The following is a 23,198-nucleotide window of genomic DNA, read 5'->3' on the forward strand; positions in this document are numbered from 1 at the left end:
GAGGGCTTTCCGGTTCTTTTTGGCCTATCTCACTATAAACTGCCTGGAAAACTTGAATATTTGAATGTATGTTTGCTTTTGAGGTCAAATCCACTATATTAAACATGTATGTTTCAGAATTGCCCTGAAAACGACATCCCAATTAATATGAAAAATAACATTGCATAGATACACACTTCCATACATATTGCTTGAATAATTACATCTGTAAAATTCTGCCTCCTCTCTGTATTAAATTTCTTGGAAATTGCTGCTCCCCGGACCCGAATTTCACCAGTTAGTGAAGTTCTCTTTTTTCGGTACTATGGCGCTGGGCTCATTCATCATAGAGGATGATGTCTAAAACCGAGATATTCCCCCCCCCCCCCACGTGCCCCGTCTCCTGACTTTTCTTTCAAGATCAATGGCACAACTATCAGTCTATCCCCACATGCCAGGGTGCTAGGCATAACCTTAGACTTTGAACTGTTCTTTCAGGCCCACATTTAAACCCTGTCCAAATTATGCCACCTTAGCCGCGGCAGCATCTCTAGAATACGTCCCTTTTTAACCAATGACACCACCAAGCTTGTAATTCACTCCCTGGTCATCTCTCGCCTTAACTACTGCAACTCATTCCTCATTGGACTACCTTTATCCCCACTATCTCCCCTTCAGTCCATAATGAATGGTACTGCAAGACTCATCCACCTTACCAAACGTTCAGTGTCCTCCACCCCTCTCTGCCAATCGCTCCACTGGCTTCTACTCACCCAACGAATAAAAGTCAAAGTACTAACAAAAATTTACAAAGCCATTCACAACTCTGCCCCCAGCTACATCACTAACCTAGTTTCAAAATACCAACCAAGCCACTCTCTTCAGTCCTCCCAAGACCTCCTGCTCTCTAGCTCCCTTGTCATCTCCTCCCATGCTCGCCTCCAGGATTTCTCCAGAGCTTCTCCCATTCTTTGGAACTCCCTACCCCAATCTGTCCCACTGTCCCCTAATCTTTAGACGATTCCTGAAACCCTTCTCTTTTAAAGAAGCCTATCAGGCTTATAATTAATACACTGTTTTACTTTCTCCATCAGCTCATCCCCCACAGCTATTACCTTTTGTATCAATTGACTGTCCCTCCCAGATTGTAAGCTCTAGCGAGCAGGGCCCTCTGATTCCTCTTGCACTAAATTGTACTGTAACTGTAATCTCTGCCTTCATTTTGTTAAGCTCTGCGCAAACTGTTGGCGCTATGTAAATCCTGTATAATAATAATAATAAAAAATAATATACCAAGAGAGTACGGGCTGATTTATTTGGGCAGCTGCTGGCAGGAATCTGGGCTTCTTTGATCCAGGTTAGGTCTCTGGGCAGGCAGGATGTGAACAGACGTGCAACCAGTTACATCAGTCGCATCACATTTATGTCCCGAAAAAATGGAAAAGGACACAGAACTTTTCTGTTTTTTCATTTTGGACCTAGATGGCCCCAGAGATAATCAGATGTGAACAGATTCATGTCCATTTAAATTTGCCTGCCTGTAGACCTAACATAAAGATTCCGTTCAGATCAGCCTGAAAAACTTACAAGCAGATATGATCTGAACATCTGTATGAAAGGGACTTAAACCATACCTAAAGGCAAAACTTTTTTTTAGTTTTGGATAAAGTAGATAGCATTAGAACACCTGTCCAGTATTTATTGTTGTCAGTGCCCCCCGTTACCATTATCACCGAGAGTAAAAAGCAAAAGAAAAATCGAGACAGGGAGTTTCAAATGGGACCCTGGTGACAACCAGGGATTCCATCACTTTGGAGGGGTTTCTCCTCACTTCCTAAATAAAGTTGGGGTATCCCCACGCTACCATATACAGATCTCACTATATACTAGGGGTGGGTTGCAGCAGAACACCGACAGCGATATAAACCCTACCACTGAAAAATGTGTGACAAAAATCAAATAAGTGATGTTGCGCTCCCTTAAAGTGAATAAACAACTCTCAACTGCATACTAAGTTTCATACAAAGTTACATATACCAATATTATAAATCCAACTAACGTGTCAGACCGTAGTCCGTAAATAAAGTGTCAATTGCTAAATAATAAGCTAAGAGTAAGATATAAAAGTGTCCAAGTGCTTAGTAAAATCACATAAAATCTAAGGTGCCTAATAGTTATAAAGTGCCTAATAATTACATACACAGTTACATATGACTATACAGTAATGTGGACTCATCTATGGTGATCAAAAGTGGTCCGCAAATAAAGTGTCAAATATTACAAATTGCATAAAAAAATAAACAGCATCTACACAATAGGAGTGTCCAGTGTCTCCGAAAATCGCATACACCAGTGAAAATATGTCATGCACGTAAACTAATTAATCCAAAGACGTAGCAAACTGTATTAATACTAACATAAACGTGAATCACACAGTGCAATTAAAGCATAAAGACTAAAGAGAGGAAAAACAACAGTCTCTTAGGCAGCATATAAAGTGCCACGTGCTTTATATAGTGCTTCTCCAGATATAAGGTGCCAGATGAACCCGTGTATATACACTCCTGTGCCTCTTCAGTGTCCCACACGCATCCAATGAAATGGCCCCTTACCTTACTGCTGTAAGGTAAACAGCAGAAAACAGGGATCTCAGGCCATCCAGGTGGTGTACCCCTACTTCCAGGTTCTGGAAACTGTCCCCACATCGGTTAATACAAATGGCAGGATCAAACAATCTGCTACAGAGCAGCACACAGAGATTGTGGAGATGAAATGGGCGGCCCATTTCATCTCCACAATCTCTGTGTGCTGCTCTGTAGCAGATTGTTTGATCCTGCCATTTGTATTAACCGATGAACCGATAACCAAAATGAAAAAAAATAAGTTTTGCCTTTTTAGTTCTACTATAAAGTAAAAACATTGCTATACTATTTTAAAATATGTGCTCACTAAAAATAGACTATAGTTCTAAAATTGGCTTTTAGTTAAACTGGTCCTTTGTACGAGTGGGACATTATAAGCTCCTTTATGGGTCTGACTTCTTCAGGGTTATTTTATAGAGAGACATAATACATCAGTACAGGAAAAGTTGAAAACAAAATTACAAATTTGAAAGAATTAGGGCCAGTTCACACCACATGCAATCCAGTGCGTTTTTTTTCTGCATCAAAAACGCATGGAAAGTAGGTTATATGGTTTTCAATGGCATAGTTCACACCGGTGCTTGCAGTTCCCATGTGTTCCAGAAAAAAGTAGAACATGCTGCATTTTTCCTGCACTGGAACACTGTAAACAGCATCAAAAACGCACCTAAATGCACTGGAACACACATGTTCTTCTTTAACCACTTCAGCCCCAGAAGATTTTACCCCCTTCCTGACCAGAGCACTTTTTTGCAATTCAGCACTGCATCGCTTTAACTGACAATTGCACGGCCGTGCGATGTTGCACCGAAACAAAATTAACATCCTTTTTTCTCACAAATGGAGCTTTCTTTTGGTCGTATTTGATCACCTCTGCAGCTTTTATTTTTGCCAATATAAACAAAAAAAAGCGACAATTTTGGAAAAAAAAGCAATATTTTTTACTTTTTGCTATAATAAATATCCAACAAAAAATATTTTTTTCCTCAGTTTAGGTCAATATGTATTCTTCTGCATATTTTTGGTAAAAGAAATCACAGTAAGTGTATATTGATTGGTGTGCATAAAAATTATAGCATCTACAAAATAGGGGATAGTTTTATGGCATTTTTATTATACATTTTTTTTTATTAGTAATGGCGGAGATCTGCGATTTTTATCATGACTGCGACATTACGGCGGACACATCGGGCACTATTTTGGGACCATTATCATTTATACAGTGATCAGTGCTATAAAAATGCACTGATTACTGTGTAAATGACACTGGCGGGGAAGGGGTTAAGTGTGTCCTTGGGAGTGATTCTAACTGTGGGGGGGGGTGGGCTTCCATTCACATGACAGCAATCATTGCTCCTGATGACAGGGAGCAGTGATCTCTGTCATGTTACAAGGCAGAACGGGGAAATCCCTTGTTTACGCAGGCATCTCCCCGTTCTGCGGCTCCATGACACGATCGCTGGGACACCGCTGAACATTGAGTCCGTGGGTCCTGCATGCGCAGTAACGCTGTACACGGTGGCTTATGTTCGCTAGCCCCACTAATTAAAGGGGACGTACAGGTACACCCATTTGCCCACCGCTGCCATTGTGCCGATGTATATGTGCAAGTGGTTAAAGTTAGGAAAAAAAGAGAGGGGGAAAAATGTACTGAACTGCATCAAAAACGCACCAAAAACGTGTCAAAAACACGCATGCAGAAAAGCATCTGGAACGCATCTGGACTGCGCTTCTATGGTGTGAACTGACCCTCAATGTCAAAATGAATTATGTTGATAGACTGGTGCTGGAAAATGTCTCCAGTGTCAACCAAAATGATCTGAAATGTGCTCCATACCAATATATAAGCTGTTCACATTGTCTGACAAGATGACAGCTTTAGGCGGACATAAAAATGCTGTACAAGAACTACAGAGCTGTAAAACCAGCTTTAATATTGTACCACTAGGAAGTGATATGTGTTTGCACAACATAAATGATGTGTATTACAATCCTATTTCTCCTTTATGCTTCATTTACAGAATAAGAGTGATTATGTGATGCTAGAGCAGGATCTGATTAATGCCTTAAAAACAAATGAGAAACGGAGCCCCCCTCTTCCTTTCCAGTCCACAAGTAAGTATTGACGTTCATAAATGTAATGAGAGAGCAAAGGTTCTATTTTTACAATGCTGGATCCAAGAAAAATGATTTTCTTGTGTAAATCAGTATAATGAAAACAATACTAGCAGATCATCAATGCATCTTTAGTGTAACTTTGTATTTAAAACCATGTTGATGTTTCAGTGAAGTTTGTTCGTTATCTGTTCCAGTTCATTGCATTACATGTACAAATTTGTAGTCTTCCTGTAGTGGCTAATAGTGATGGACGAACTTCCGACGGGACGTTTCGCGAACGCGAAATGCGAACGGACCCAAACGTTCGCGAAACCGACCGTTCGCCGCGGGCCCCATTGACTTCAATGGGAGGCGAACTTTGCAAACCTTCATGTCGAATTTGCGGCCACGTGGTAATTATTAGGGGGTAAAACGTAGTCCCACCATCTGGACAATGACATAATACATGTATGAGGTGAATTTGGGATCGATAACTACAAGCATTTTTATTTTATTTGGGAAATTGTTCTAACAATTCAGGACTATGGAGCTAATGAAGGCAATGGAGGAGAGGGAAGGTCAGGGACCAGGGTAGGCAAAGAAGAGGGTGCAGGAGATGATCACCAGCAGCGTGACATACCGGAATGACACATGCACCGTGATAGAGGCATCTGACAGCAGCACCGTAATACAGAGCACTGACAGCAGCACCGTGACATACAGCGCTGACAGCAGCACCGTGACATACAGCGCTGACAGCAGCACCGTGACATACAGCGCTGACAGCAGCACCGTGACATACAGCGCTGACAGCAGCACCGTGACATACAGCGCTGACAGCAGCACCGTGACATACAGCGCTGACAGCAGCACCGTGACATACAGCGCTGACAGCAGCACCGTGACATACAGCGCTGACAGCAGCACCGTGACATACAGCGCTGACAGCAGCACCGTGACATACAGCGCTGACAGCAGCACCGTGACATACAGCGCTGACAGCAGCACCGTGACATACAGCGCTGACAGCAGCACCGTGACATACAGCACTGACAGCAGCACCGTAAGCAGCCCCAGGAGGAAGTCAGCACAGCACAGGGATGGTGTGATCCCCTCATAATAAGAACCCCCAGGAGGAAGTCAGCACAGCACAGGGATAGTGTGATCCCTTCATAATAAGAACCCCCAGGAGGAAGTCAGCACAGCACAGGGATATCATAAGCAGCCCCAGTAGAAATATGACACCGCTCAACCTCTTCAAAGAGGAGGGTAGGGGCATATAGTACGGTGTGCTTTTTTGGGTCAAGGAAGTGAGCCAAATGAATTAAGAAGGTCTGTGTGCTTGATTAAAAAAATAGTTTATAGACATATACATGGTCTACTGGTCACATGTGTTGAATTCCTCCGAGATCCATGCCTCATTCATTTTTAGAAATGTGAGGTAGTTAACACTGTGGTGAGCTAGGCGAGTACGCTTATCGGTCACAATCCCCCCTGCTGCGCTGAACGTCCTTTCGGACAGGACACTGGATGAGGGGCAAGCCAACAGTTCGATTGCAAATTGGGCAAGCTCTGGCCAGAGGTCAAGCCTGCCCACCCAGTAGTCTAGGGGTTCATCACTCCTCAGAGCGTCCACATCGGCCGTTAACCCAATGTAGTCGGACACCTGACGGTCTAGGCGTTCCCTGATGCTGGATCCGGATGACACCTGTCGATGGGTCGGCTGAAAGAATGACCTCATATCCGAAGTCACCAACACATCTTCAAACCGGCCTCTTCTTGCAGGCGCTGTTGGATTGGTACCCGCAAATCCTTCTCTGGGAGTGGGAATTGCTCCTCTGCCAGCGCACGCAAAAGCAGAATGCAGCATTTCTCGAAGCAAGGCCTGGAAGTGCTGCATTCTGACAGCCCTCTGCGACGGCGGTAACATTTCCGCCATTTTGTGTTTGTACCGGGGGTCTAAGTACGTTGCCACCCAGTACTGGTCCTTGACCCTCATGCTTTTTATACGGGGGTCCCTATTAAAACACTGGAGCATGAAGGCCCCCATTTGCACTAAAGTGGAAGCGGTGTGGTGGCCTGGCTCCTGCTCATCATCCAGGATAATGTCGTCCTCTTCATTCTCCTCTCCCCATCCTCGCACAACAGGGATCCCAGAAAGGTTTAAAGCATGCTCTTCTTGCTCCTGCTCATCCGCCCCGGCACCATCCTCCTCTGACTCCTCATCAGACTCCTGTTGTTGACTTGTCTCAGATAGAGTAGCCCCCCCTGGGAATTCATCCAGCATTGCGACTTCCTCATCTTCCCGCTCCTGCTCCTCCACAGCCTGATCAATGACACGACGCAATGCACGCTCCAGAAAGAAGGCATAAGGTACCATGTCACTGATGGCGCCATGGCTGCGACTGACCAGTTTGGTGATCTCCTCAAATGGCCGCAGAAGTCTGCATGTGTCGCGCATGAGCAGCCACTGGCGCGGTGAAAAAAAACCCAGCTCCCCAGAACCGTTTCTTTCGCAGAGTTCATACAGGTAGACGTTAACTGCACGTTTCTGCTGGAGCAGCCTATCAAGCATATAGAAGGTTGAGTTCCATCGCGTCGGGCAATCGCAAATAAGACGTCTGACCGGCAGATGGTGTCGCCGCTGAATGTCAGCAAGGCGAGCCATGGCCGTGTAAGATCTTCTGAAATGGGCCGAGATTTTCCTTGCCTGCCGCAAGATGTCCTGGACCCCAGGGTATTTGACAAGGAATCGCTGCACGACCAAGTTTAAGACGTGTGCCATGCACGGCACGTGCGTGATTTTGCCCTGTTTCAATGCGCTAAGCAGATTGGCACCGTTGTCACACACCACTTTACCAACTGTCAAATTGAGCGGTGTTAGCCACTCATCTGCCTGTGAACGCAAAGCTGAAAGGAGTGCCGGGCCAGTGTGGCTCTTTGCTTCCAGGCACAACAGACGCAGCACGGCATGGCAACGTCTCACCTGGCATGTGGAATAGGTTCTGGGGAGCTTGGGCGGTGCAGTGGAAGAGACGCTAGCAGCGGAAAAGGAGGAGGCAGCTGAGGAGGAGAGGGAGGAGGATGGAGTAGGAGGAGGAGAAGAAGAGTCAGGCCTGCATGCAATCCGTGGCGGTAAAACCAAATCTACACGGGTGCCACGGGTTACATGCTTGACGGCCGTCAGAAGGTTCACCCAGTGGGCAGTAAAACTGATATACCTTCCCTGCCCGTGTTTGCTAGACCACGTGTCTGTGGTCAGATGTATCTTGGCACCGACACTGTGTGCCAGAGATACATTCACTTGCCGCTGAACATGGCCATATAGCTCTGGGATGCCCTTCTCTGAGAAATACTTCCTTCCTGGGACCTTCCATTGTGGTGTTCCAATGGCCACAAATTTGCGAAAGGCCTCCGAGTCCACCAGTTTATATGGCAGTAGTTGGCGGGCTATGAGTTCTGACAAGCCAGCCGCCAACCGTTGGGCAAGAGGGTTATCCGGCATCATCATTTTTTTACGCTCAAACATTAGGCCCACGGAAGCCTGCCTTTTTGCAGAAAAATGTGAGCTTGGCGTGATGGAAGGTGGAGTGGAGGACAATTGTGAGGAGAGAGGAGAAGGAGAAGTAGAAGACGAGGCTGGACGGTGAGAGCCTGCAGTGTGGCTTTGTGTGTTCCGTTGCTCCCACTGGGCTCGGTGATGGCTGCTCATGTGCCTTCTTAAGGCGGTCGTCCCTAGGTGAGTATTGGGCTTACCGCGACTAACGCGTTGACTGCAAAGATTGCAGATGGCAACGCTATTGTCAGCAGCGGACACGTTAAAAAAAGCCCACACTGCGGAGCCATGTGCCGGTGTCCTGGGAGCGCCAGATGTGACCGTACATGGTCGATGACTCGCTCCTGATACATTTGCAGTCTGCTTTGTCCCTGCTGTGCAATGTAAGTCATTGCTGCTTCTCCTCCCTATCTGCTGGTCCATATCTCCCTCTGAACTCCCCTCCTCTTCCTCTCTTGTGGGCACCCACGTGACATCACTAGACACGTCATCATCAACGTCACCTTCCCCACCGCTATAAGTAGAGATCTCGGAGTAGGCAGCAACACCGGGGACCAACCTCCTCCTTGGGCTGATCTGGGTACTGGCGTCAGACTGCTGAGTAGCGCTTGTTGCTACCTCCTCTTCCTGATCCAATACCAAGAGTGGCTGCGCATCAGAAATGTCCTCTTGATATGGATCGGAAAATAATTCCAGTGACTCAAGCGGAAGGTATGTGGTGGTGGTGGTGGTGGTCGTGTTGTTGGTGGTAGTGTCTTTGGGGGTGCACATAGCAGAGAGTGAAGAAGAGGGTGCAGATCGAGAGGATGAGGAGGGTGCAGAAGAGTAAGGCTGAGCGAGCCACTCAACCAAGTCTGGTGCATCCTTTAAAGTAATTGAACGCACCTTCTGCAACTTCCCACTTTGGCTCAAGCCTGTTGCTCCTGCCCTACCCCTACCACCCCTGCGGAAGGGCCTGCCTCTTCCTCTGCATGTCATTTTTTAAATGACCCTGTGACAAAACTCTTAGTCCCTATACCGCTGAAGGACTGCTGCAGTATAGGTGAGCGGTCAGCAGTGGTGCACGTCAACCCTATCTATTGTGGACCTATAGCGGTCCTTACAGAACAGCAGACTGTACCGCACTCAAGCCTATGTACCGTAGCACCCTATACCAAGTTACCAGTCCTTATAAGAACTTTTGTGGACCAAGCAGGTTGTGTATTAGTGTTTAGCAGACTGTACGTCAGTCCCTATACCGCTGAAGGACTGCTGCAGTATAGGGCAGCGGTCAGCAGTGGTGCACGTCAACCCTATCTATTGTGGACCGATAGCGGTCCTTACAGAACAGCAGACTGTACCGCACTCAAGCCTATGTACCGTAGCACCCTATACCAAGTTACCAGTCCTTATAAGAACTTTTGTGGACCAAGCAGGTTGTGTATTAGTGTTTAGCAGACTGTACGTCAGTCCCTATACCGCTGAAGGACTGCTGCAGTATAGGGCAGCGGTCAGCAGTGGTGCACGTCAACCCTATCTATTGTGGACCGATAGCGGTCCTTACAGAACAGCAGACTGTACCGCACTCAAGCCTATGTACCGTAGCACCCTATACCAAGTTACCAGTCCTTATAAGAACTTTTGTGGACCAAGCAGGTTGTGTATTAGTGTTTAGCAGACTGTACGTCAGTCCCTATACCGCTGAAGGACTGCTGCAGTATAGGGCAGCGGTCAGCAGTGGTGCACGTCAACCCTATCTATTGTGGACCGATAGCGGTCCTTACAGAACAGCAGACTGTACCGCACTCAAGCCTATGTACCGTAGCACCCTATACCAAGTTACCAGTCCTTATAAGAACTTTTGTGGAACAAGCAGGTTGTGTGTTAGTGATTAGCAGACTGTACGTCAGTCCCTATACCGCTGAAGGACTGCTGCAGTATAGGTGAGCGGTCAGCAGTGGTGCACGTCAACCCTATCTATTGTGGACCGATAGCGGTCCTTACAGAACAGCAGACTGTACCGCACTCAAGCCTATGTACCGTAGCACCCTATACCAAGTTACCAGTCCTTATAAGAACTTTTGTGGACCAAGCAGGTTGTGTATTAGTGTTTAGCAGACTGTACGTCAGTCCCTATACCGCTGAAGGACTGCTGCAGTATAGGGCAGCGGTCAGCAGTGGTGCACGTCAACCCTATCTATTGTGGACCGATAGCGGTCCTTACAGAACAGCAGACTGTACCGCACTCAAGCCTATGTACCGTAGCACCCTATACCAAGTTACCAGTCCTTATAAGAACTTTTGTGGAACAAGCAGGTTGTGTATTAGTGTTTAGCAGACTGTACGTCAGTCCCTATACCGCTGAAGGACTGCTGCAGTATAGGTGAGCGGTCAGCAGTGGTGCACGTCAACCCTATCTATTGTGGACCGATAGCGGTCCTTACAGAACAGCAGACTGTACCGCACTCAAGCCTATGTACCGTAGCACCCTATACCAAGTTACCAGTCCTTATAAGAACTTTTGTGGAACAAGCAGGTTGTGTGTTAGTGATTAGCAGACTGTACGTCAGTCCCTATACCGCTGAAGGACTGCTGCAGTATAGGTGAGCGGTCAGCAGTGGTGCACGTCAACCCTATCTATTGTGGACCGATAGCGGTCCTTACAGAACAGCAGACTGTACCGCACTCAAGCCTATGTACCGTAGCACCCTATACCAAGTTACCAGTCCTTATAAGAACTTTTGTGGAACAAGCAGGTTGTGTATTAGTGTTTAGCAGACTGTACGTCAGTCCCTATACCGCTGAAGGACTGCTGCAGTATAGGTGAGCGGTCAGCAGTGGTGCACGTCAACCCTATCTATTGTGGACCGATAGCGGTCCTTACAGAACAGCAGACTGTACCGCACTCAAGCCTATGTACCGTAGCACCCTATACCAAGTTACCAGTCCTTATAAGAACTTTTGTGGAACAAGCAGGTTGTGTGTTAGTGATTAGCAGACTGTACGTCAGTCCCTATACCGCTGAAGGACTGCTGCAGTATAGGTGAGCGGTCAGCAGTGGTGCACGTCAACCCTATCTATTGTGGACCGATAGCGGTCCTTACAGAACAGCAGACTGTACCGCACTCAAGCCTATGTACCGTAGCACCCTATACCAAGTTACCAGTCCTTATAAGAACTTTTGTGGAACAAGCAGGTTGTGTATTAGTGTTTAGCAGACTGTACGTCAGTCCCTATACCGCTGAAGGACTGCTGCAGTATAGGTGAGCGGTCAGCAGTGGTGCACGTCAACCCTATCTATTGTGGACCGATAGCGGTCCTTACAGAACAGCAGACTGTACCGCACTCAAGCCTATGTACCGTAGCACCCTATACCAAGTTACCAGTCCTTATAAGAACTTTTGTGGACCAAGCAGGTTGTGTATTAGTTTTTAGCAGACTGTACGTCAGTCCCTATACCGCTGAAGGACTGCTGCAGTATAGGTGAGCGGTCAGCAGTGGTGCACGTCAACCCTATCTATTGTGGACCGATAGCGGTCCTTACAGAACAGCAGACTGTACCGCACTCAAGCCTATGTACCGTAGCACCCTATACCAAGTTACCAGTCCTTATAAGAACTTTTGTGGAACAAGCAGGTTGTGTATTAGTGTTTAGCAGACTGTACGTCAGTCCCTATACCGCTGAAGGACTGCTGCAGTATAGGTGAGCGGTCAGCAGTGGTGCACGTCAACCCTATCTATTGTGGACCGATAGCGGTCCTTACAGAACAGCAGACTGTACCGCACTCAAGCCTATGTACCGTAGCACCCTATACCAAGTTACCAGTCCTTATAAGAACTTTTGTGGAACAAGCAGGTTGTGTGTTAGTGATTAGCAGACTGTACGTCAGTCCCTATACCGCTGAAGGACTGCTGCAGTATAGGTGAGCGGTCAGCAGTGGTGCACGTCAACCCTATCTATTGTGGACCGATAGCGGTCCTTACAGAACAGCAGACTGTACCGCACTCAAGCCTATGTACCGTAGCACCCTATACCAAGTTACCAGTCCTTATAAGAACTTTTGTGGAACAAGCAGGTTGTGTATTAGTGTTTAGCAGACTGTACGTCAGTCCCTATACCGCTGAAGGACTGCTGCAGTATAGGTGAGCGGTCAGCAGTGGTGCACGTCAACCCTATCTATTGTGGACCGATAGCGGTCCTTACAGAACAGCAGACTGTACCGCACTCAAGCCTATGTACCGTAGCACCCTATACCAAGTTACCAGTCCTTATAAGAACTTTTGTGGACCAAGCAGGTTGTGTATTAGTTTTTAGCAGACTGTACGTCAGTCCCTATACCGCTGAAGGACTGCTGCAGTATAGGGCAGCGGTCAGCAGTGGTGCACGTCAACCCTATCTATTGTGGACCGATAGCGGTCCTTACAGAACAGCAGACTGTACCGCACTCAAGCCTATGTACCGTAGCACCCTATACCAAGTTACCAGTCCTTATAAGAACTTTTGTGGAACAAGCAGGTTGTGTGTTAGTGATTAGCAGACTGTACGTCAGTCCCTATACCGCTGAAGGACTGCTGCAGTATAGGGCAGCGGTCAGCAGTGGTGCACGTCAACCCTATCTATTGTGGACCGATAGCGGTCCTTACAGAACAGCAGACTGTACCGCACTCAAGCCTATGTACCGTAGCACCCTATACCAAGTTACCAGTCCTTATAAGAACTTTTGTGGAACAAGTGAGTTGTGAATGTTTAGCAGACTGCAGCAGAAGGGCAGCAGTCAAGTATAATATCCTTTCTATATTTGGAAGAAAGAATATTATACATGTACAAGCCTATTACTGTACCACTGATACCAGTCCTGAAAAGAACCTTTGTGGAACTAATAATAACAGCAAGTCTTTAAAATTACCCTCACTGCCTGACAACACTGCTTCCTTCCTGTCCCTATACAAATTGGCAAAAAAAGAGAACGATTAGTGGTTACTGGAACAGCTCTTTTGTGGACCTTGATAGTAACAGCTAATGATGATGATGATGATGATGATGATGAAAGACTAATCTGGCTGTCCCTGTAGCATACACCGTCCTTTCCCTTTCTCTAAACTAACAAAAGACACTCAGGCTGCTGCAAGAATCAGCAGCACAGCAAACCTATCAACACCTAACACCTATACCAGTCCTGAAAAGAACTTTTGTGTACCAAATAGCTAGTGGTTTATCTCTCCCTACTCCACACAGGAACCTGTCCCTATCTTAACAGAAGAAAGAATGTAAAATGGCCACCGGATCGGGTGTATTTATAGGTTAGGGGGAATGTACAAGTGTCCATGTGCTGTCATGTCTCAATTGGCTGTCCTGTATCACATGATAAACGTGTCACCAAAGGTTAAAGTTCTTGTATACATTAAACACGTAAGTCCGCCGCGGCGAACGACGGAAAAAGGCGTTCGAACGTGCGGACCGCGAATGTCGGAAATTCGCCGCGAAACGACCGCCGGGCGAACCGTTCGGCCATCACTAGTGGCTAATAGCATATTAGAAAGGCTAGACGGCATCCCTGCTGAGTTATTGAGATTTTAGGCTAGCAGTAAAGAAACATTATAGACTAATAGATGTGTATTGAGATAAAACACTACATAAAGAGGCCCATTCTGCTTATAATAACGAATATGACTGCCCCTTTGTACAACTAGAAAAATAAAAATAAATCATTTTCATAAGTAAACAAAAAAACAATAGATTCCCCTTTGATGTATACCTATGGTTTCCCTAACCATAGTAACCTGCTTCTTAGTCATAAAGTATACCTAAAATCAAGATATTTTCTCATTTTAGCAGAGAATGATCAAAAATCCTTTTGTGTGCATGTGCGTTTGTGTTTTTTTTTTTTTTTTAACACCATTGTGTCGTGTCTTCACATCCTGCCCCATAGACACAACAGAGAGTGAGTGGCGGACTCTACAAAGTGAGGGATGTCTCCTCTTAATCCAGCCTTACATGAATTGAAACTCGTTCGGTTTTGTGTCAAATACTGTCCCCCGTCGGACAGTGTCTGCCCTGTACTGCGCTTGCAAGGAGACGCCAAAAGTCTCCAAAGATGAACGGCGCCTGCGCACTGAGTTCAGGTTCAAGCCCCACCATCCAAGTGGGCATAGGGTTAGAATAAAAAATTGCAGAGCGAAGTGAGGCTGTGCCCGAAACGTGGCGAGCCCGCGAGGGGCTGTCTTACTAACTGCTACCGTATGTCCACTTGGATGGTGGGGCTTCAACCTGGACTCAGTGCGCAGGCGCCGTTCATCTTCGGAGACTTTCGGAGTCTCCTTCTCCTCCGTACTGCACAAGTGCTGCGCCTGCACAGTACGGGGCGGACACTATCCAATGGGGGGACAGTTTTTGTCCATTTTCTTGTCCAGTTTTTGTCCATTTTCATGTATGGGCACCCTGGTTGTACACAAAATCAGTCTTTCAACTTGGCATAGCAGGAGTGATTTTCCCCACCCACCTCAAATGTGTGGATGGGGGAATCAGACTTTTTTTTTTTCAATATGTTGGTTATGGTACCTTCTGTACAGCATACCTTGATTACTTAGCATGCTTAGTACAGGATTGCTTTAGAGATCATGCAATATCATTATAAACACAAGATGGCAGTATAATTCCACATTTGAATTTAAAACAGCACTAGTAGTTATGCCAAGGAGTAAAATAAAACAAGGTATGAAGCAGTTGATGCAAGCAATTTAACCCACTTTGAATTTAAAAAAAATCCATTCCCTAAGCATGAAAACTTACTACTACCTTCAAAATCACCTATTTCAAATACATTGCTTGTTTCCCCACAAACATGCAACCTAACAAGACAACACAGAACTTTTGCTGTTATGTATATTTTGCAAAAATGGGAAAAGAGATGGACTTTATAGGCACGTATAAGAAAATTATTACAAAATTTATTAAGAGTTCACAGATCAAAAAAATATTAGTGTTATTGACTAAATCAGGAAAGCTTCCACTGGAGTGTGGCATACAATGATGAGGTCTTCCCAGGTCCTAACAGTTTAAAAAACTCTTTGTGCTCAACATGTTTCGCGATTTTGAAATCGCTTCCTCAGGAGCTTCTGTACAATTAGAAAATAAATTATTTAGGCAAATATATACCAAACTGAAGGTAAAAGTCATACAGAGAAAAGACATAGCGTCGTTTATATAATACATTTTTTTAAACTGTTAGGACCTGAGAACACCTCATTGTATGCCACACTCCAGTGGAAGCTTTCCTGATTTAGTCAATAACACTAATATTTTTTTGATCTGTGAACTCTTAATACATTTTGTAATTATTTTTTATACGTACCTATAAAGTCCATCTCTTTTCGCATTTTTGCAAAATATACATAACAGCAAAAGTTCTGTGTTGTCTTGCTAGATTGCATGTTTCTGGGGAAACAAGCAATGTATTTGAAATAGCTTATTTTGAAGGTACAGGAAGTACTACAAGTGGTTTTCCTCGTTGTTGGGGTTCATCATTTGGTCTCTAACTTTTTCCTTTTCTTTTCGTATTATTGAAGCATAATTGTTGTTGTGTAATTGTATATATTTTTTTGATCTGTGAACTCAATACATTTTGTAATCATTTTTTATACATGCCTATAAAGTCCATCTCTTTTCCCATTTTAGCAACTTACTAATAGGATGTGGCACATAGTGTATTTTGGGTGTTCTGATTGCCACCCTAGGGCCTAGCAATCAATATTTCTCGTTCTGTATATTTTGACTTTTTTTTTTCTCCATCTCTAACCTCTTCACCTGTGTCACTGGCATATATAGAGGGCACATGACTGCCACATGAAAGACAAAGGCATCTTTAAAGTGGAATTGAACACAAATAGTGAAGATTTTCTGTGTTTTAGGGAACATTTATAAATGTTATTTGTAACCAAGCAGTACCCTGAAAAATTTACCTTTTGCGTGGAATTCTTCCTGAAAAATATACACTCCCTGGTATGTGTGGCACTTCAGTGACAAGGTCACCAGATTTATGAGCATTATGTGTCAGCCAAATTCCTTCCTTCCCCTCCTAAAAAAAAATAAAAAATCAAGCACTCATCTGCACGCTTACCCCTAAAAATTAATTGCCTTTGCAAACCAAAAATTCCCTCTCCTTCCAGTACAAATTCTCCCTTCTCAAATCCCCCCTCCCAGCACAAATCTCTACCCTTTACCACCATCCCCCTCCCAGCTCAAATCCTTTCTCTCGCCAAATCTAGGGCCCCTGAAATGTTATAATCTGTGTTACAGTTTGTTTTAAAACTTTATTTTAACTTTGTAACAAATATGGTATGGTAGGAAATGACACCCAATTATCAATTTTAGAAGTATTCCCTATTTTGAATAGCCACCATGCACAAGCTTTTAACTTAAACGCTTTGATCATTACAAGATCAGACTTGTTGCCATTGTGTAACCATGAACACAGCTTGGTTTGCTGGTTTCATTCTCCACTCTAAGGCCTGGTTCACACCTATGCAGTTTTTTTAGTGCGTTTTCAGTTTTGCAGAAACACACTACAATCCATTTAACATGGTTTACTATGGATGTAGTTCCCATCTATGCAATTCATGGAAAGGGCCAGGGACTTTTTTCTGGTTTTTGGTTCCATAGACTTGAATGGATCAAAAACGTGTATTGAAAACCACAAAAGAGGCCTTACATCATATTTTCCTGCCCTTTAAGTTCTGAATGCTGGGACTCCCAATCGTGATTGGGTGTTATAGGAATTACATGATCAAGAGCCTACCCCACTGACTCCCAATCAGAATTTAGTGACTTGGAGCCATCAATGACAGCGTAGTCACTATGCTGGAAGCATGCTCTCAATGAGAACAGTTGAGCCAGCTGACACATATATGCGTTACACCATGGGGAAGTGATTATAGTATAACTAAAGGCAAAATCTCTTCTTTTTTGATTTGGATAGGGTGGTGAGGGGTTAGAACAACTGTGAAGATTTTATTGCTTTCTGTGTCCCATTACAGAGATTTACTCTCTAATTGACCTAATCATAGATGTCGGTAGGAATAAAAGCAAAGGTAGTCACCAGAACAGAGATAGAGATAAAATCTTCCAATGGGGATACTTGATCTCATGACAACTGTTTAAGAGGGGATATCCTTCATATTGTAAAGATATCCTCTCTCTACCTGTTGAATATACAGGTCAGAAACTGAAGCAAAATCTCCCCAATGAGATACAGATGGCTAAAAGAAATTAGACAAGAACTGACTGCTCTGTTAACATTCATTACTTTTGCAGAAAAACTGCAGAGGAAAGGTGCAACTGATAAGTGGTTCCACCAGATCAACATATTTTTTCTGAACGTATTCTTCCCGGCCTATGAACATTTAGAAGAACTGAAGGCTGAAATCCCAAAAAACAAAATGAGACAAGCAGAACAGGCACGACTGCAGCAGATCAAGGAAGAAGAAGAAGCAAGGTGACATAAATCTATAGGGATGACTTGGATTCCCTGAATTTTACTGAATAACACAAAACCTAATAAATATTCTTTTTTGCTGAATGTCTTTTTTATTTAGACTTAAAGCACTGAAGGCAGAAGAGGAAGCCAAAAAGATTGAGCAGATGGAGATAGAGAGAGCTAGTGTTGTAAATGAAGATATGCAGACGTCCAAAGACCAGACAGATGACAACAAAAGTGCACAAGACCTACTCACAAATAAAGATGACATTTCCATCCCTCCATCTACCGCTAGTACAAAAAAGACTGCCGCAGCAGGCAAAAAGAAGAAAAAATAAGATTGTTTTATGGCGATATTTGTATCCCTGTTTAAGAAATTCATATAAATTTTATATGTTAAAAATGTGAATGACTACGAGCATCATAGAGAGACGCAAAAGAATGCTATAGGGTAAAATTTTGCACTAAGATGGGCATTCGGTATCTTGACTCTTTGCCTCCATTCTAGTGAATGGTTCTACATTGAGCCTACAGCCGTTCAAGAATTGGCGATGCTTTTCTAGAGGAGGTGATTGTTGTAAAATGCATGGGGCAATATAGGTGCTCTTGACTTTAATAGCGATTCTGGTTTAGGGCCTGTGTTGATATGCTTTGGTTGCGGCTGAATTGCAAGTGAAATGCAGGTAAGATGGAGATCAACCGAAGTTCAGATGCAACTGACAAAGGCCTTTAAAACTCTCTTTCACTGAAAAAAAACAAAAAAAATATGGAGTGTAATGCCCTGTACACACAGTCGGAAATTCCGATGGAAAAGGTCTGATAGGATTATATTTTCGGAAAATCTGATTGTGTGTGGGCTCTATCTGACTTTTTCCGTCGGAAATTCAGAGGGAAAAAAATTTGAGAGCAGGATCTCAAATTTTCAGACAAAAAAATCTGATCAGACTTTTTCCAATCGTTTGTAGAGAATTCCGATGGACAGAGTGCCACATGCTCAGATCAAATTACGAGACCAAAGCTAGTGGCTACTAGCCTCTACATAGTCCCGTCGTACGCAACGAACGTCACCACATTCCGAACGATCATATTTTCCGACAACTTTGTCCGACCGTGTGTATGCAACACAAGTTTCGGAAAAAATCTGACGGATTCTGTGGTCGGAATGTCCGACCATGTGTACAAGGCATAATGGTGTATAGGCAAAAGCTACACTTTTGTTCCATCTTTTATATGTCCCCATATGTGTTTGCATATTTCAGATCAGTGGCTCTCTAGTAAAGGAAGCATAAAAAAGACAGGCCTGCAACATGCATTTTAATAAATAAGTTCACAATGACTGCTTTCATATTTCTATCCTATCAGCTTACTTTAGCTTGCTGGACATACTGTAAACTTGTCATCATTTGGTAAACTCCAGGAAGAAAGGCAATGGGATTCCTAAGGTATTTTTATTCAAACGATCAAGTGTAGGATATTTTCAGATAAATTCACTGCTTTGGGGAGGCAATTCCCAAAGCAATAATGCCCCCCTCTATGGGTGCCAGAGAATGCTTCTGAGCATACAGAAATGGGCACCTGACCTTTAGGAGTTCAATATTTTTAAAAATTCACAGTTCGAACATAAGAAAGTTGGCTGTTTTTAATGGTTGAATTAGGAATTCATAAAATCTTCTTGGGCTTTTTCATCTTATGGACTGGTGTACACTTGTGTACCACTTGGTAAACTGGCGGAATACATATATTATAGCAAGTACCTTGAGTACATGGGATTCCACACACCTTCCTTCTAATTATATTATTTAGACTTTTGAAACCTCAGATTAATGATGTAGATGGGATCTAATGTATCCATTCTTCTTATATGCATTCATATCACAGTTCCTAGTTTTTGGTAACTCTGTGTGAAATCTTACATTAACTAACAGCAGCCCTTCACAGCAGACACCCTAAAGTACCTCGCTCCAAACTTTCAGAGTTTTGCAGAGTTGCACTTAGTACCCCCTAAACTTAGGAGTAAACATCTAGGTTACATTTTTCCAACTATTAGCTCTGTATCTCCCTACCAGCATACAGTGAAGCCAATAGAGAAGTGTTCTTTTGCACTTTGTGATGCCAGGAAGGCATCTATAGAGATCAAAGTAGGACAAAAATGCGAGGCTACCTAGAAGTGTGTGTCTGGTGATTCTAGCAGCACACAAGCTTCTTTGCACCAATGTGAAGTCAGCTGTTATTTTTCAACCAGGCAAGGTATTTTGTCATATCTTCATTGTCATACTATAAAAAAAAAAAAATCACAGTCTAAGGAATAATGAGTTATAGACCAAACGTATGAGGATACTACATCTCAAATGATTCCACAATCATAGCAACAAAACAAAAAAGCAAGGTTAGCGGGCTTTTCAAGTATACAAAGATTACATCCATTGTTGGGGAAAAAAAATAAACATTTTTAATTAGTATCATTTAAAAAAATAATAAATAATACAGTTTAAATATATATATATATATATATATATATATATATATATATATATATATATATATATATATATATATATATATATTATGCTCCTTAGTACAATCGTTATGATGCCTCAGTCATCTATATCCCATCCATCACCCCCTAGTATCTTTAAGCTTTATATTCCAAAGAATTATATACTTATATAGCTGAAAGTAACTTATGCTGCTGGCTAGTTAGGTGGTGGACTAGGGATCTGTAGCTAATGCAGCGTTTCTCGGATGAACTTCCTCGGGTGGGTATTTGATGACAATTTTAGATCATTTTAAGTTCCAGGAGGCACTGCTACTAAAAATATCACAGGGCGAGCGCAGGAACATGGAAGGAAATCCCCTGAATGCCAAAACAGGCCACGAGCTTGTGGCCTGTTAAGATATACACAGGCTATCCTCCCATTAACCCTTCTCCTTCCATACTAATAGGGCAGATTCATTCCTTCATTCCCGCTATATAGTTAGAATACCTCCCCAAATCAGGAAACTCATCTGCTTATAAAAGCTGTGGTGTTTTTACCAGAACCCCAAATTACTGCAGGTAAGGATATGGAAGGAATGGGGAAGAGGCACAAGAGGAAAAAAAAAATCACCCTCTCTCCTAGACACAAAAAAAGCCCATGGCCACACAAGTGGGAAAAATTTCCCACTCCCCTGGACACAAAAATAGCCCATGGCATCCGTCTATCGGATCAGATGAAAACGGACAGGTAGTCCGTAATCATCCAATCCTCCCATAGGGGAGAGCAGACTCTCTGACAGGTCCGTCCCTGCACAGAGTGCAGAGATGGACTTGTCATCCGCTGGCTCAGCGGGAATCACTCCGAGCAAGCGGAGTAGTAAAAACGGACAGCCCTGTGTGAAAGGGTTCTTTATATATAAAATGGATACATTTTAAGCCCAGCATGACATTGGACCAAATATAAATGGAGGAATACAGTATCTTTTAGAATACCTAACAGGTAAAAGCCAGCAGGTTGCTTCCACTCCTGACCAACAGAAATCTGGAAATTAAAAAAGGATGGATATTGCCCTAAAAATAAATCTAAATATACGGGCTGCCCTTGTTGAGTGTCATAATTATCCTTAAAAACCTATTATTAAAAGTTAAATTGTAAGTCTGATAGTTTTCTTATGTTGAGCTTCTGCAAATAAAGTGAAAGAACAAAATAGGCAATAGCTGAAAGCATCTGTGGAAATAGGACAGGGTGGAAGGTCCTGACCATAGAAGATTTTCACCATGGAACTTGGAATGCCACTCAGGGAACAGCTGCCAACTGAAGAGCTTCAGCTGTCCTCAAATGAATCTGACAAGCAAGAATTTACACAAAATGCACCGCCGAGCTATTTTACACATTATCGCCATTTACTAAGGGAGGGGGGACCACATTCTAAACATGTCACAAGTATGACTATGGTAAATACTGACTGTTGCAATAGACGTGTCAGCTTTATTTGCAGCCATCTATAGATACAGTGAAGTAATGATTAAATTACCACCTATGGGACTGAATAAATATGTTCTGCTGATTGTACAGAGCCTCAAAATATTTAACACCAACCTGCATTACAGAGCTACAAACAAACATGAAAACTGAAACTCTGCCCTTCTGTCACGAAGAAATCACTTGGACCTGGAAAAGTTTGCTAGCCTTTTAAATTTAAGTATAGTAGATGGGGCTTTTAAGGTACCTAAAAGTTGTCTCAATACATACTATACATAAAATGAAATGTCTTTATTCATGAAATACATAAAAAAAAGACATTTCAAAGTATAAAAACTTTGGCATACCCCCCTGCACATGTCTCATTTAATACCATATATTAGTAAAGATAAAGCTTAGGGTATCTTCTTACAATATTGAAAATAAGTGAGCAATAACTTTACATGTTTTGTTGAGAAAATTTCAACTTCATCAGGACTGATGGTTAGTGACCAGTAAAACTGATATAACATAACCTATTTGCAACCACCGTCTGTGGACCATCCCAAGATAGGCAGAAAGGAGACTAGAATGGAATACAGGAAGAAGGATATGAATCTGGTCGGGATACCAGTTATATCAAGATTAAGAAAGGGGGCATCACCAGGATAATATGTTGCAGCTCATGTGGAAACACAACCCTTAACCAGATCCTTATAGTAGATACTGACAGTAGGGTATCCACATATAGAGCAGGGCCATACAAACCTACCTCCTTGAAGATTTCCCCCAAATGAAAGTATACACATGCTGTCAGGTTCTTCTAGCTTTTTCACTGCAATACAGTCCTTACTGCTTCTTCCATTACAGGTAGTATTGACTCACATATTACACCTATACCACAATGTGGCATTGAATAAGATATGAACAGGGATGTACCAAAGTTATTATTCTTTAACTGTCTGTTTTTATGTAATTCATGAATAAAGATGTTTGTTCGTACCTTAACAATCCTATCTACACATACTATATTTACATGTGCCCTTATTATTGAGGATGTGGGTATGTTTTGGGTCTATATATTCTTATAACTGTATAAACTAAATTTATTGAGTCTTTCTTGAAGAATTTCATAACATAATAACAAATGAATTTATTATTATTTAATGAATAATAAAGCAACCCATGACAAGCACAGCTAAAAGACTTAAATTTGCTTCATAGCCTTGGGTGAACATCTGTAAATAGTAGCAGAATAGCCAGCCGGAAATCTGTGGAGGAACTCTGCAGTGAGAGTACGCATTAGCGTGACAACACTGCAGCTGTATAGACTCACATGTAAGTGTTGTCACCCTAGAAGCAGAAACTACAGGAAGGAGTGGATCAGCAGGCAAAAAAATATGTTAAATCAAGCCTGCAGAGAAAAGTTTCTCAGTTTAAAGGTTAATCACCCTCATCCAAAATTGAGCCTAATGTGTGTATGTATATATCTTCCTGTATGGCTATTAAACTGAGCCCATTTGGGGTACAGAAT

The 23,198-nt window shown here is 43.2% G+C and overlaps 1 protein-coding gene across 1 annotated transcript in view; it reads left to right on the forward strand.

Annotated features, from left to right (window-relative positions):
- RSPH10B (radial spoke head 10 homolog B) overlaps positions 1 to 19,062 on the forward strand; it is an 82,334-nt gene extending 63,272 nt beyond the window's left edge. Inside the window, exons 17-19 of the mRNA XM_077449030.1 lie at positions 4,643 to 4,736; positions 17,564 to 17,744; positions 17,845 to 19,062. Coding sequence (XP_077305156.1) covers positions 4,643 to 4,736; positions 17,564 to 17,744; positions 17,845 to 18,064 — 495 coding nt within the window. The 3' untranslated portion in view covers positions 18,065 to 19,062. The remainder of the gene's footprint in view (positions 1 to 4,642; positions 4,737 to 17,563; positions 17,745 to 17,844) is intronic.
- Positions 19,063 to 23,198: the final 4,136 nt, after the last annotated feature.

This window comes from Lithobates pipiens, unplaced genomic scaffold (assembly GCF_037356315.1).
Source record: "Lithobates pipiens isolate NorthernLeopardFrog02 unplaced genomic scaffold, aLitPip1_a1.2 Scaffold_22, whole genome shotgun sequence".
Classification (NCBI taxonomy): Eukaryota; Metazoa; Chordata; class Amphibia; order Anura; family Ranidae; genus Lithobates; species Lithobates pipiens.